Below are 15794 nucleotides of genomic sequence, written 5' to 3' on the forward strand. Positions count from 1 at the left end.
ACAATACAAGGCAAAACATCCCAATCAAGGCCGGGGGTGAAAACTGCAAGAAAAGCTGTTTTTCTTTTAAAGATGGCGCATGCGGCCTCTGGGTCTTGATTTTTTTCTTTTTTCTTTTTTTGTATGCATGATCTGTTGTTGTCAACCTGCAGCTACACATCCTCACCTATGATACTGCTGCAAACTAACCGTCCTGTCTGTTTCATTCTGCTTGTTTGGAGTAAAAGCGATTTCCTTTTGACTATCCTTACCTTGTGCAAAATCCTTTGTACGGTTACTTTGGCCAGTCGTGGGGGCGCCTTAATTTTTGATCATAAATCATGCAAAGTTTCTGGTGCTGGATTTAAAACCTTCTTGCAAGCTTCAGTGTTTGCAAAATGTTATAATATGATGACTCTGTTTTGTACTAAACCTAGGGGGGGCAGTGAAACCCCAAGAACCACAGCCTAAGAGTCAAGAGCCTACACCCGAGCCAGTCCCTGCCCAGGAACCTGTACCCAAAGCAGGCCCTGCCCCGACTCTACCACCCACCACGCAGCAGCCCAAACCCCAGGCTCAAGCAGCACCTGAACCCACTCCAGGGAAGCCAACAGAACTGCCCCCAAAACCCCTACCCCCCAAACCCCTTCCCCCAAAGCCTGTGCCCCCCGTTCGGAGGAACTCCAAGCCTCAGATCCAGCCGAAGCCCCAAACCCCACCTCCCATCAAGGCCCACCCAAAAGCCCAACCGAGTGACGCAGATCAGAGTCCTGGTCAATCCCAGCCAGATCCGGTCCCTGCTCAAGAGCTATCCCCAGCCAAGGTTCCAATTAAACCCCCGTCACCAGCTAAACCCCAGCTCCAGCCTAAACCGGTGCTCAGAGAGCAATCCAAACCCGAAGGCCGACCCCAGACTGCTGCTCCATCTGAAACACCCTCAGCCCCGGTTAGAGCAACTCCTTCCCCTGCTCCTGCTCCTGCTCCTGCTGCCGCTCCTGCTCCTCCCACCCAATCCCAGCCTCCTGTGGAGGAACAGCCTGCACCCCAGCAGAAGTCAACCCATCCTCTCTTGAAGTAAGAATCTTTTCACTATTGCTTCATTGCCTGGAGGTCATTTGCTGATTTACTTTATTTCGATAGTCCACTTTAGGCCGTTTTCACACCTATGGATGGATTGTTTGTTTTGTTCCGAAACAGGGACTAAATTTGTTGCAATGTTGCATTTTCAGTTCAGTTCAGTTTCACACGGCAACATTTCATAGCATACTGAAATATGTTTATGCAAGTCACATGCCAGTTCAACTGTCCTCTTATTGGTCAGAGTTTTCTCAGCGTCATCCATCAAAATGATTGACAAGTTAGCTCCATGAGCTTATTGTGGCTTTATTTGTAACTGTCGAGAAACATGCAAACACCATACGAATGTAGCTGTCATTAATACATTCTCTCTGAATCTCCCAGTGCTGTATAGTAGGCTAACTGAGTCGAGACCATATATGAATGTTATAATGCAGCTAGAGCTGGAATCAAGGCTTTGTCAGGACAGTATTCTTGAACAGAGGCCCTCTTTGGTTTTTAGTTACGGTAACTAAAGTGCTGACTCACAGAATCAGACACTACTGCTTTTTATATAACACATTTCCCGCTATGAATTATGATATCGTTTGGTTGGTTGCTCCATTGGGTCAGATTGCTTTCACATCTTAAGCGAACCGCTCCAGAGCTCTTTTGACAGTCTATCAAGACCACCTCTTCAAGGAGGTCTCGGTACGCTTGTTTAGTCCCAATTCACACCCGAGTGTGATTGCTGCATTTACACCTGCCCAAACAAACCGCACCAAGGGGGACAAATAACTCTAGTGCAATTTAACCAAACTAAATGAGGCAGGTGTGAAAGCACCGATAGACATTCTACTAACTATAAGTAACTTTTTGGGGCTACATGTGAACTAGCAGTTATTGAATTAATAGTAGACTGTCTGCTTAAAATCTGCTAACACTTTATTTTGATGCTCCCCAACAGACATTCTAATGATTATAAGTAACAATGCAAAAACAGTCTACAAATACTCTAATAAGAGTTAGTTGTCTGAGATTAGCCAGAACTCCAGACTGATGGCAGAAGGTCCGGACCCCATCGCAGCTTTCATTGGCCAAGGACAGCAAAGAGGCTGTCTGACTGACTTGTAAAACAACCAATCACAGTTCGTTTTGTTCAGCGTCATGTTTAGGGCCGTGAAAATGTAACGTCGATGCCTCTACAATAACAGACTGGCTTGTGAAACTCTTGGACGTATTTTTAAAAATCTATGCCCCAAACTTCACATACTTTTGAAAATCCAGCGTTTAGTTTATCCTGATAAGCGCTCATGGGCACACAACGACTTTCTTCGTTCACGTCACGGCGGGTTTGTTTACAGGGGAAACATTAAAGAACACGACACGTCTCTCGGACATCCTGTAGGATTCAACCTATCAGATGACGACTTTAACTTGTTAGCGTTCAACTCTACCACCCAAGGTACACATACCTTTCAAAAGAGACCAAAACCATGCATATACTCCAAATGGTTCAAGAACAGCATGCAATGTACTTTGGGTATGCCTATTTAGGCATTTTAGGCAAATTTTTCCAGGAATGCTAAGGGGCTAAAACTCCTGAAGTGTTTCCAATTTTGTGTGCCTTATGCATCAGACGTTCAGCCAAGAGACTAGTTGACATGAGAGTAGTTGACATGTAGTTGCAAAGTTACTTATAGTTAGTAGAATGTCTAAAGTTGGACTGTCGAAATAAAGTGTAACTGTCCATTTCAGCAAGAAACCATTCTGCAGTTCATTACACCAGGGGTGTGCAGTCGTTCTCCTGGAGATGTTGGCTAAATCCCATCCTCTTTTTGAATGCTATTCAAAAAGTGCGCCCTATGCTGGCAGTGGTAAAATATTAACTTTGACATAAAAGTAAGCCAATATGCCAAAGTCGAAGAAGCAATGCAAATCAATTCTCTTGCACAGTTGTTTTCAAACTCAGCTCCTGGAGGGCCACAGTCCTAAAGAGTTTAGTTCCAATTCTGCTCCGACGAACATAGTTTTCAAATAGTCCTGAAGGACTCTATTAGCCGGACCAGGTGTTGAAGCTAAACTCTGCAGGAATGGAGTTTGGCACCCCGTGCTAATCCTAACGTGAGCTGGAATACAGCCCTCCCTTCCTGCAGGATTCAGCTCTGTTCCGCCACTCCTTCTTTGCATTGAACCCGAATCCTGCGATTGGTCCGGTTCAGAGTTGCAATCTCTGCAGGAAGGTAAATCTGCATGAGTGGGATTGTGCTCCTTTACCTTCAACACCTTACTCCAGTGTTCACTCAAATTAGATGACTGCCCAAATGATCCCAAAGATGATCTAACCTTGCTTCTGCTTTGTCCGCTGTCTTGCAGCAAATCCCAGTCCTTGACCAATGCCTTCAACGCCTTTGGCGAGACCTTCCGTTCCAGCAACGAGGACGAAGCCAAGGCGGAGACCATCCGAAACTTGCGAAAGTCTTTTGCCAGCCTGTTCTCTGACTAACAACACAAAGGGTGACAAAGGGTGGCCAGGGACTCAACTGACAGATATGCATCCTGGTCTGAGGTTAACTCCATGTAGCTGTGTACATTTAACCCCTCCTCCCAACTCTGCCGTAATTATCCGAGTGTTACTTAAGAAGGTTAGAGTGATGTACAGTGATTGTTGGTGTTTACATTTTTGAGACGCTCTGCCCCGAAACACTGGGATTTATACGAGGAGGGGATGGCTCTAAAGCGATCAGTTACAGGAGGCCAGAGAATGCTGAAGTCGTCTATAACCCCTCGATGTTGTAGCTGTATCGGTGTAGTGTGTTTTCTTTACCCGGAGACAAATATTTGTGACTAGTTCCCCTCGTTTATCCCCTGTAGTGTGTGTGTGCGTGTAACTAGTTGGTGTGTTGTAAGCATTAGCCAGTAAGACATTAGTTCAACAATACCTCGGGATCTTTATAAAAGCACTTTCCTATTCAAGTTTCCTACAGTAATCAATGCTTGGACTGGTCGTTTTCAACGCAGTGGTGGGATTTCAGTGGAACGCCTGGTGTTTTAGCGACATAGCTTGCACTTATCAACCTGTCAAGATATTCATGAGTGCCATGTTTATAGTATCTCTGCATATTGTATTGTACTGTATGTTTAACATCTCAGGAGTTTAATTTGAGTACATGTTTATTCCGGCGTCACACTGTTCATGTTGTGTTTTCTTTGTGCACAGTGATGATGCTTTGCATGACCCGGTGATAATTGTTTTCTCTGTACAAGTGTCAATAAACATGTGGCGCATCATTCCACTGACATACCGTTTGCAGTCTGCCCATTATATGTGCATCGAGTGGCGACACGCACTGTTATGCATGTTCGTAACCTTTTGGCAGTGTGTGTTTGTTTCTTCGCATTGAGGACCCAATCAGTAAGTGCACAGACCAATGCCCTGGCCATCTGGTTTACAAAAGGAAATAAATTTGTGACTTATTTTTTACCAAATAAAGGTTTAATCTCATCTGAGAGATGGTAAAAGTGAGGCAAGCATATTTATGAGTTCCCAGAAGGTGGCAGTAGGTGACCAATGTTTTTGCTAACCATGGTTAAATGGTTCATGTTTAGCCTACATCATCAAATTCCATCCAGAAAACTACTAATCATTTCAAGTAACATCCACTAATTTGGCACATGCCTCAAGTGCTGATCATGATGTAAATCTACATTCAACATAAAGATAGAAAAACACAAATGTCTGCAAAATATAATTTTATTTTCAAATAGGATGTCTATAATGTTGGTATCAGTGTGTAATTGTAATCTTGCACTAAAGACACTAATGCATCCACACAACCCACGACTCACTTCTCTCAGTGCTTGTGTCCAGTCATATGACTGATGATGCTAGAGACTCTCCTTACGTCAAAGCTGACTGACCCTTTCCACGTGTTTATTACACATTATCTAAACTTGTGATCATGTGAAACAATGATACCATATGCTGTGACATCAATTGATTGCAGCTATTTTCAAAACGAGGCAGAAACGAAGGTGATTTAGAGGGAAAGTGAGAAAAAAAGAATCTATTAAGAGGAGTTCACTGAAGATAAAACTGAAGAAGGTGTTGTTTATTATTTTACATCGAACAGTAAAAATCAAAACTAAATTTGGCTAAATGCCAAAATTGCCAGTTTTAGTGCTCGAAGCATTTTTCGTGGTCACACCGGGTGCCAAGATGAACACAGGTGGAATAATATCGGTAGTTTATGCGTTATGTAAACTTGTTCGCGTAATGCAGTTAATTTGGCGTTGATTTCTTTGGCTCTTCCGCATTTCTCCATGTGTTCCAAAGGTGTTCCAGATGGGAGGAGAAATGGAGTGGTGGTGTCCCGAAACATATGGAGCTGCCTAACTAGAACGCATTAAAAATTTAGCCATTTTAAAATATTTAATGTAAAATAATCTTTTTGAATATTTAGTAATATTTATCTGATCCAATAAAAAATAATAATTTTGAGTCTGTAGAATCATTTTGGGCATTTTGAAGCGTTTTGAGAATATTTCAATTCAGATCTAAGTCGGTTTATTTAAATTACTGAATGCTTTAGAATTATTTCTAGCATCAAATCTGTGTGCTGCATACATAAAATAGTGTATTTAAACGCAGGACACGTGTAACATTATTGGGCACATATTATAGACGCGATAGATGCGTGCGCGCGCGCGCGTGTGTGTGAGTGAGTGAGTGATTGCGAGAGAGAGAGCGCGCATATTACAACCCTTCAAAATGCTGTCTAGTTAGGCAGCTCGCTATGTTTTGAGACGGCGCCATTAGGTCTGGTTGCCCCGCGCATCTTTGCGCCTCACAGTCCTCTCCACAAGCTTCTGTCTGTAACCACACCGACCCAAACCTGCTGCGCGCGGCCGGACGGCAGGAAAACTCCTGCGACTCTCTCACACACTCGACTGACAGCAGGAGGAAACATCTCTGGCGTCACTGAACACCTCCAAGAGACCCCTACAGGTCAGTGCACTTCAAGACCACCTCTAGTGAGCAGCAGGTGAACACTCGAGTACTTTTACTCTGTTAACTTACTGTACATTTATGCTGCACAGACGCTTCAATATTAAAAAGCCATCATTCACATCGGGTAAGTGTGAACTGGGAGATTCTGATGTTACTTTATACGAATAAACAGGCTTGGAGCTGAATTATTATTAACAGCAGAGGGTTTTATAGGTTTTTGGTAAATGTATGGATGAGTTTAGACACCTGTATTTACTGTCAAATCATCATCATATATGAGACTACAGATGAGAATTCATCAGCATTTCCAGGTTTGATGTGTCTAAACAGTCAGAAGTTTTAGTGATTGTCATAGTGGAGAATTTACAGTAAATATTGATCATCATACAGGCCTCAAAATGTAAATGTAAAGCGTTAGATTCAATTTTTAAATAATAAAATCGTTTGATAGGTTAAAATAATTTTTAAAAATGGTGTTAATATTATTCTTGGCGGAAGATAGTTCTGATTCTGTGAGAACTTGAGGAGAACTGACTTCTAAACTGGCTAAAAAATACATTCAAAGAAAAGTGTTTGTTGTGACTAAAACTATTATTAACAGTTTTGTTTTATTTAACACTTGCTGGGGTCACTATGTGCAATCTATTCTGAAGTTTCAGCTTCATTAGAAACACACTTCTGCAGAGATTTGATTTTAAACAATAAGCTGAGATTCAGATTTTGCAACTTTGCCAAAGCCAGTTTTCTCTGAAGTGACCGTTCTGATTTCACAGAGCCTTTACTTTACAAACTAAGAATGATTTTGAGTGAGTAAAAGTTTTAAAAGTTCTGTCATGTTTACAAAAAAGAAAGAAACTGGATGTTTTGTGTATGTATTTGATTGAGATTGCACAATATGAGTTTCAGCTCATTTGTTATCTGCCAAGATGAACACGTGTTGTCGCTCCTCAGCACACAGACATGGATTGGCATGAGTTTCTAATATATGAACTACAGTAGCATATCCAGAAAAACAAACTCAATCAAATCTTTGCTGGTGTAAGCAGTGTTTAATTCAAGAACTAAAGTCAGATTCTTGTGACAGTCACAAATAGCTGGCAACGCACGATGTCTGGCCTGCTTTTATTTAGGGAAATCAAAGAACCATATGACATTTATGATGCAAACACAAATTGCGAAATTAATATGAAAGAGGGGTCAGTAAATGTCTAATTCTGCTTTAGCAGTAAATCTGAGGTCAGATTCTCTGTGCTTTTGAATCGCAAGTAAAGTAATCGTAAAAGTGGGAGGGCGAGAACAAAAAATGAAAAAGAAAAACAGAAACTGAAAATGGAAATTTCAAAAGTTTGTCACTTGGACTCAGAGTTCTGCCCGTAATGGTGTGTGTGTGTGTTATTGTGGTGTGTGTTATTTGTGTTGCTGAGACTAGTGAAAATGTTTTCTATTTTAATAAGAATTTTTCATTACAAACTATTACCAGTATAACCATTTTAGTTCAAAATGAACATGAATTTAAAATAGTAATTGGTGAAAGTCTCATCGATGATCATGTTCTTTAAAAAAGCATCGTGTGCTTCAGTGGAAGAAAAAAGATCTGACCGTCTTTGCTCACTCACCTATCTAAAATATTTCTTCATAGTTTACATTTTTAAATCCTAAAACAGCTTTTTCTTCATTTAAATGAAGAATCCCTTTTCCATGTGTGTTTTGAGACTCTGTCGTGTTTAACAGCTCAGGGAGTGAAACACATCTACCCGTTTGAGATGAGACCGTCGGACCTGTTATATAACTGGCGTGCACCATGATGGACTTTACCCTGTTGTCATAAATGTAAAGTGTGGAAATCGCAGCAGAAACCCTGTTTACACTGATTTTAGTGGTAAAACTGCTCGTCTCTTTGTGCTGCACTCGCTGCTGACAGTTTACTGCACTTTGCTCATCTAGTTTTGCTGCACTAAAAACTACTGTTCAGTGTGAGCTTTTTGAGCTTGTCTGCTTGTTTTGTGTGTGTGTGTGTGTGTGTGTGTGCGTGCACAGGAGTGGCTGTTTGGTTTCAGCGTATAGTTGATGGATTGTCTCTTTTGAAACGGCTCAGATAGTCTTCAGTGTGTTATCTTGCACGTGTTTCTACACAGATTGCAGGATTATACAGAAGCATTTACTTCATTAGCGGCCATAGGCCGCACCTTATCCAAAGACGCCTCCTTCGCTTTGCTGTTCAGTGGGCTGGAACTGCAGTTCCAAGAACCAGTTATGGCACCAATGCATGTGTGGAAGCAGATGCATCTGTGTGTGTGTGTGTGTGTGTGTGTGTATATATATATATATATATATATATATGGTGTGCATGTGTGTGTGCTTCACCGCCAGTGTTGATTTGTGTCAATTTAGTGGTGTTTATGTTTTAAAGTAACATTGGGGCTAATTTATGCTTTTTAGAAACACTTTACTTACTTTATATATAATGCGTTATAAAAGTATTTTATGCATTGATTATGCCGTGTATTGTCTCATGAATAACTGTAACCACAGTAAAAATACATTAATTCTTGTCAGTTCATTGAACACACCTTAATGCATTGAAACACATGACAAACAACCAGTTTCAGATGTAACAAGGAATCTGCAATATAATGCATTTAACTTTAGTTACAATTATTTATGAAAATATGTAATGGTTTGCAATGTACATTATGAATACCTTTATAATGCATTGCACATAATTGACTCGCAATTTGTCGTAAATCCTGGTTAACACGGGATTGTGTGTGTGTGTGACGTGCGTGCAGTTTTGATGCTCTGAGATGTTGCTGAATGCGTGTACAAAATGTCTGATGATTTTGATGTTCGCGGCTCACTTTGACCCGCAAGTTCATGATTAACCGCTGCTGCACAGACCCAAAATAAAAGTAAAAAAATCCATATATTTTTTCATGTTTTTAAAGTTTCTCAACTACCCTCTGAGGATATTTACATTTACATTTATGCATTTGGCAGACGGGCAAACACACAAAAATAATTAAAGAATTAAAAAAAAAAAAAAAATCAAGATTTTAAATGAAAAACAGTTACAATGTGGTTTATAATATTCATTTTTTTTTAAACAAATGGTTAAAAAAATAGTTGTTAAATACAATTTTAAAAATAATTTGTTCTCATGCTTATTTTTATGTGTGAGAAGTATTAATATTAAAGGTTTACTGTTTTTACTTCATAAAATCATAACCAGAATTCATACATAACACAAGGGTTCGGTAAAGTCTTTATCATTTAAGCATCATTTGTTTAATCTGACTTATCAAATGAGCTTACCATCCAGTTTTGCAAAGAATATTTGAATACTGATAGTTCACATGTATGGAAAATGAATTTTGTCATTCATAAAGTCTTTGTCAGTAACGTTTTTAATGTTTTTTCCCTCCTTATCTTAAATCAGCTGAGGCGTATTCTTATAGTCCAGTCTTACTTGCATCAATCAAATGAAATTGGAATGGATTTTGTATACTTTGGACTGAAATGAATTTTGGTTTTGTGGTTTTGTGAGCGCTTCACACCGAAATCCGCTCTGTACGTGTGTCGTGAACGTTCTTATCTTTTGCTCGTTTCATTACAACAATAATGCAATGTGACAATGTCCATAAACAAGCGTGCGATATGAAGCGGAGCACTTAGGGTGAAGTCCAGAAGATTTTCAGAGATGCGCTCGTATCAGAGACTGTAATTCATGCTGAAGGTTCATTGTCAGAAAGACACTAAACATTCAGCTCCGAAGGTTTTTGGAAACAAGCTCAAAGTCGCTTCCCAGAGATCTTTCACAGTAGCTCCGTCCGTCGCCGGCGCATGTTTTTACTCACGATGTGACCGAAACTAAACCTCTCCCCCCTTTCCTGTCCACATCGAGGAACAGGGAAGACCCTTCCTCTCGTTTCACGGGATTTGTAGGCCTTGACAGAGAGCATGTTCCTTCCTGATCCGTTTAGGAAGCTCCGCAGAACCCTCAGGAGAGTCATCCACTATTAACTCATTCCTATTAAAAGTAATTGGGAGAAAGTTCGTGTCCTTAGATGTTGTGCAAGTCGAAATCCTTCAGAAGCTTCACAATTCAGCGTTGGTTTTGCTCAAGTCCCTTGTGAATGTTTGGCTTTAACATCAGAACAGATTGTTTTTGGGGGTTTAGAAACCGTTTCGAGATGAATCTCCAGATGAATCATAGTTTGAATCCACTGAATTGGGTGGTAGTTCAGGTTTGGACCTCACTGCAAAAAAGTGATGTTCTTCTTCAGTCTTGTTTTCCAGCGCAAATATCCAAGCGTTCTTAAATCAAGACACATTTACCGGAGAAGCAAAATGACTGAAGATTCATCATCAAAATGAAGTGAGTTTGTGCTTAAAACAAGAACAAATATCTGCCAGTGGAGTCAGAAAAATACACTTAATTCAAAGAGAAAACAAGATGATTTTTCTTGTTTTAAGCACAAACTCGCTTCATTTTGATTCATTTTCCAGGCTTAATATCTTCAGTCATTTTTCTTCTCCAGTAAATCTATCCTAATTTAAGAATGTTTGGATATTTGTGCTGGAAAACAAGACAGAAACACTGAGGTAGAGCATCGTGTTTCGTTCATATTCCTATTTCAGATCCTAAAAAGTGTCAAGGACTGTAGGAAAAAGGAATCAGTTATCTTTATTAAGACAGCTGACAACACATGAACAGCCTAATTTAGAAGCAGCCCATTAGAAGCGCTGTTGGTATCCGAGGCTCTTCTGCGAAGAGAAGTGGAACCAGCACAGTTCTGAGTGAGAATGAAGCAACAGGAAGTCATCTGGCTAGCCTTACACCTCATAGCAGGACCACATGATACTTCGCTGTCTGCACTTTTGCTGAGGCCACGAAGTGTCAAAAAAAATTTCTTTAGTTCCTGTTAAATTTATTAGAACCACAGAAATAGCCACTCATTTGCCCATTCGCTCGAGTCAAAAGTTCAGTGTGCCGAGCTCACTTCGTCATCCCGAATCATCGAGGATCTTTCCTCAAGAAGGGTGAGCCGTAGTGTTTCTGTCTGCTTTTGTTGGATGTGCTTTTTTAACATGTCTGGTGTGTGTGTGTGTGTGTGTGTGTGGAGTTTGTGTTCCTTTTATAAGTGTGAATTGAAACTTGTCATAAAGTCTGGACAGCTATCAACCAAAGTGTTGAGACTGTGAAGAGATTTTGTAATTAAATGACAGATCAGTACTTCAGGCAGGCCTTCTCGGAAAAAGAAAATAAACAGACATCGGAACGCTTATTAATAGCTTTAAAGGGTCGTTCACGCAAAAACGTGTAGTCATTTTAAATAATAACAATAATTGTTCAAAACATTCAACGTTTTAGAAATGTTATGCGAACGTTGAGGAAACATTCCATTTGAACATTCTGCCAACATTATGGGAATGATACTTTTGAATGTTCTCTGAAACAAGTTGCAACTTTTAAAAAAAATTGTTACATTCCAAATAACTTTGAGTGAACATTCTATTAACGTTACTGGAGGAACTGAACAAATTACTTTCTTCTCCAAAATACAATAAACAGATATTTTTTAAAGAATGTTGGTAGACAAAACGTTTTGGTTACGATTGACTTCTGTTATCTGAACAACATTTCTCAAAATATCTCCTTTTATGTTCCTGTACGTTTATAATGTTGTGATGGTTTGTAAATGGCAGAATTTGTACTTAAAGATTTATCGGTCGCCATTCATTCATCATAGTCTGCGTTTAGAGATTTAACCCTAAAATGAAAATTCTGTCATCATTTATCCAAACCTGTATAAACTTCTTTGTTCTATTGAACACAAAGGAAGATATTTTGATGAATGTAGGAAACTGAACAGTTCTGGGTCACCATTGACTTCCATTTTTTTTTTTTTTTTCTACTATGGAAGTCAGTGGTGCCCCAAAGCGGCCTGGAAACAAAGAAATTTATACAGGTTTGGAACAACCTGAGGGTGAGTAAATGATGACAGAATTTCCATTTTGGGGTGAACTATCCCTTTAATGATGTTATGCAAAATACTGATGACTTGCTTTCTTGTGCAGCTCAGAAGAACAGTGCCGAATTCCCCCAGTGAGCTCATTTTTTTTGAACACGTCAGAATAATAAATCAGGGTCCACTCGTGCCATGGTGGAGGGATTTATGCCAGCCTACCTAAACTGTGGTCAGAAATGTGTACAACGTGACACCTGCATCAAAGTGGCACATGCGTGCTTCGCAAGATCAGTAGTAGCCGAGTAGGCGTCCAGACGACTTTACTGTCTGGGTAGAGACTCATAGTGAGAGGGCAGAGGTCAGGCTTCAGAGCGAAGGTAGTTGAAGCTGAGCACTGAGGTCAGGAAGTCATCTGTTTCTGGATCTTCTGAGCTTTGAGGTCAGGCTGGGTCTCCCCCTCCCTCCCCGGAGACGAAGCCGCCCCCGACAAACTCCTCCAGACTCTTTCTGAGGAAAGTGTTGCATCAGGTGATGCCTGTCAAGAAGATACTCTCAATTTCTGTAGATTAAAGCAATCGTTTGAAAACCATTATTATTCACTCACCCTCAAACCTCCCATATTCATTGTTTTGATGATGATATCTTGGTTGATATAATATATATATATAGAGAGAGAGAGAGAGAGAGAGAGAGAGAGAGAGCAAATTATTTAATTTAACGATAGTAAAAACACATAACTGCTGAAATGAATTTTAGATTTATTTCACATAATATTTACAAAATTAGAAAAAAATCATTTGAAATCGATAAAGTCTGTAAAATAAACTAGATTTATACCTTAGATGGAACTTCCTGATCTTGTAATCCTATTATAGTACACTGCAAAAATCATAAGTTGAGAAAACTTAAACGTTTAAGGCAACCAGGAGATTTTTGAGTTTTAATAAGATACAAATTCAGTTTACAACAAGTTGAGAAAACTCAAAAATCTCCTGGTTGCCTTAAACTTTTAAAGGTGCCGTAGAACGTCTTTTCAAAAGATGTAATATAAGTCTAAGGTGTCCCCTGAATGTGTCTGTGAAGTTTTAGCTCAAAATACCCCATAGATTTTTTTAATTCATTTTTTTAACTGCCTATTTTGGGGCATCATTAAATATGCGCCGATTCAGGCTGCGGCCCCTTTAAATTCTGTCGCTCTCCGCCCACGGAGCTGGCGCTTGCCTTAAACAGCATAAACAAAGTTCACACAGCTAATATAACCCTCAAAATGGATCTTTTCAAGATGTTCATCATGCATACTGCATGCATGCTTCGGATCGTGTGAGTATAGTATTTATTTGGATATTTACATTTGATTCTGAATGAGTTTGATGGTGCTCCGTGGCTAAAGCTAACATTACACACTGTTGGAGAGATTTATAAAGAATGAAGTTGTGTTTATGAATTATACAGACTGCAAGTGTTTAAAAATGAAAATAGCGACGGCTCTTGTCTCCGTGAATACAGTAATAAACAATGGTAACTTTAACCACATTTAACAGTCAAAAAGACAATTTAGAAAGACAAATTTACAAATATCACTAAAAATATCATGCTATCATGGATCATGTCAGTTATTATTGCTCCATCTGCCATTTTTCGCTGTTGTTCTTGCTTGCTTACCTAGTCTGATGATTCAGCTGTGCACAGATCCAGACGTTAATACTGGCTGCCCTTGTGTAATGCCTTGAACATGAGCTGGCATATGCAAATATTGGGGACGTACATATTAATGATCCCGACTGTTACGTAACAGTCGGTGTTATGTTGAGATTCGCCTGTTCTTCGGAGGTCTTTTAAACAAATGAGATTTATATAAGAAGGAGGAAACTCAGTGTATGTCATTTCCATGTACTGAACTCTTGTTATTCAACTATGCCAAAGTAAATTCAATTTCTGATTCTAGGGCACCTTTAAGTTTTCTCAACTTGTGATTTTTTACAGTCTATTTTTCGCAAATAATTTTGGTATTTTTTCTGTTAAAAAACATACACTTCATACATTCTTGGTTTCATTCACACTCAAATCCGGCATGTTTTCACAACATTCCTGGCATTTTGAATATACAGAATGTAAAGTATGAAAAAAATCATTTGAACCTGATAAAAAAAAATAATTAAAAAAAACTGTAAAAAATGTATACCTTAGATGGAAACTTCATGATTTCAGTATTGTTCACAAATAAATGAATTAAAAATATGAATAAAAACGGAAGTAAACACCGTAAATGTTTTAATATTCGGTTCGGGTCACTTCACAATAAACATAATGTTACTGTAACCAAGAGGGGATGGGCGTAGAATAGTGTCCAAATTTTTACCGAATTTTAAAAATGTGATGCTTTGAGCGCTGTTGAGTGGATTCATAAACACCTCTGATTGGCCATTGTGTTCCCAAATAACATGATATTTAGCCCCTGGAATGCAAATTTTACCATGGGAACGCCTCCATAAATGCGAATATTACCCCCCGGAATGTGTTTGGGCTAGTTTTGAGTAGCAGTTGGGTGGGTTTTGTTGTGAAAACCTGGCAACCCTGCATCAAATTGTCACATTTTTAAAAATTCAGTATTGACTTGGTATCAAAGTCAGTACTTTTGACAACACTAGTGTAGAATACGCAGGGGACTTTTACAAAAAACACACTATTTTCTGGCAAGTGTGTTCACGTAGAGGTTGTAATGGGCCAATCTAGATTTGAATTCAAAGACACATGATAGTCTATGCATGACCTGTCGTTCCACACTCTCGTGTAAGTGTGTTTCAATCATACTCTCGTGCAGAATGTCCAGAACGGACTAATAAGTAATGACAGGAAATATGGACAAAAAGCAGAAACGCTTTGACTGATGAAATGTGAAGACAATAAACACACGATTGCGACAATATACGGTTTATGTGTGTTTTCCAAGCCATCTCAGGGTATTTTCATAACTAATAACTAATTGACATTAGTATAGAAATATAAAACATATTCATGCATGTTCATGTAGTCTACAAAAGATCTCAAAGTCTTCAAGGTTTTTTTATTAGATATTCAGAGACTTGTTTAAAAATGATTTAAATGCATATTTTATGCATGCTGACGATGCTATATATCAGGTTTGGCAATATGTCGGTCAACCTCAAACCCGTATTCTGGTGTTTCTTCTGCACTCTAAAAAAAAAGGCTGTAAAAATAGGGCTGAATGTAGTGATATCATGAAGGAGTTATCCCTGTACTGTGTTTTAGGGTTAAAGGAAGTGTCTGTAAATTTAACAGAAAATGTCCTGCAAGGAAATTACCGGTGCCTTTTCTGTTTGTCTATGGATTTTTTCTAAAAAAAAAAAAAAAAAAGAAGGAAAGTTTTGAACAGTCTTTATGCAGCTCATTTCAACCAAACACATTGGTGGTTTCATTCACACTCTAAACTGGCATGTTTTCACATCATACCAGGCGTTTCTGAATATGCAGTATGACAGTGTCACCCATTGCGGAGGAATATAGTGCACAATACGGCTCTTTTATGCCGTTTTTTGCTTTGAACTGAGCTGTGTAGAAAAAAAAACTTCTTTTGTGTTTCACAGAAATAAACAAGAGGGTAAACAATGACAGAAGTTTCATTTTTGCTAATACAAGAGAAAGACGAAACAGCTGAAGGTCGCACGTTTGTATCAAAAGTCATTTTGTCCCGTATAATCAAGTTGAGTTTTAACATATGAGAAAATAAGAGTTCCACCCTTTTATCAGATTTTGAGAAG

At 39.1% G+C, this 15794-nt stretch overlaps 2 protein-coding genes across 3 annotated transcripts in view; both read left to right on the forward strand.

The window, feature by feature from the left end:
• The window catches only part of syn2b (synapsin IIb), a 73013-nt gene extending 68673 nt beyond the window's left edge, over window positions 1-4340 (forward strand). Inside the window, exons 12-13 of the mRNA XM_048173303.1 lie at window positions 417-1053; window positions 3412-4340. Of these exons, the coding sequence (XP_048029260.1) occupies window positions 417-1053; window positions 3412-3541 (767 nt within the window). The 3' untranslated portion in view covers window positions 3542-4340. The remainder of the gene's footprint in view (window positions 1-416; window positions 1054-3411) is intronic.
• A 726-nt stretch (window positions 4341-5066) lies between these two features.
• The window catches only part of pparg (peroxisome proliferator-activated receptor gamma), a 34109-nt gene continuing 23381 nt past the window's right edge, over window positions 5067-15794 (forward strand). Inside the window, exon 1 of one of the 2 annotated variants that reach the window (XM_048173306.1) lies at window positions 5067-6043. Coding sequence is in view for 1 of the 2 variants with exons in the window: in XM_048173304.1 (XP_048029261.1) it covers window positions 6125-6170 (46 nt within the window). In the remaining variant the exon portion in view is untranslated. Of the gene's footprint in view, window positions 6171-15794 lie in introns of both variants that reach the window. The other variant, XM_048173304.1, reaches the window with a different exon arrangement.

Source organism: Megalobrama amblycephala, linkage group LG21, assembly GCF_018812025.1.
Source record: "Megalobrama amblycephala isolate DHTTF-2021 linkage group LG21, ASM1881202v1, whole genome shotgun sequence".
NCBI classification, from domain to species: Eukaryota; Metazoa; Chordata; class Actinopteri; order Cypriniformes; family Xenocyprididae; genus Megalobrama; species Megalobrama amblycephala.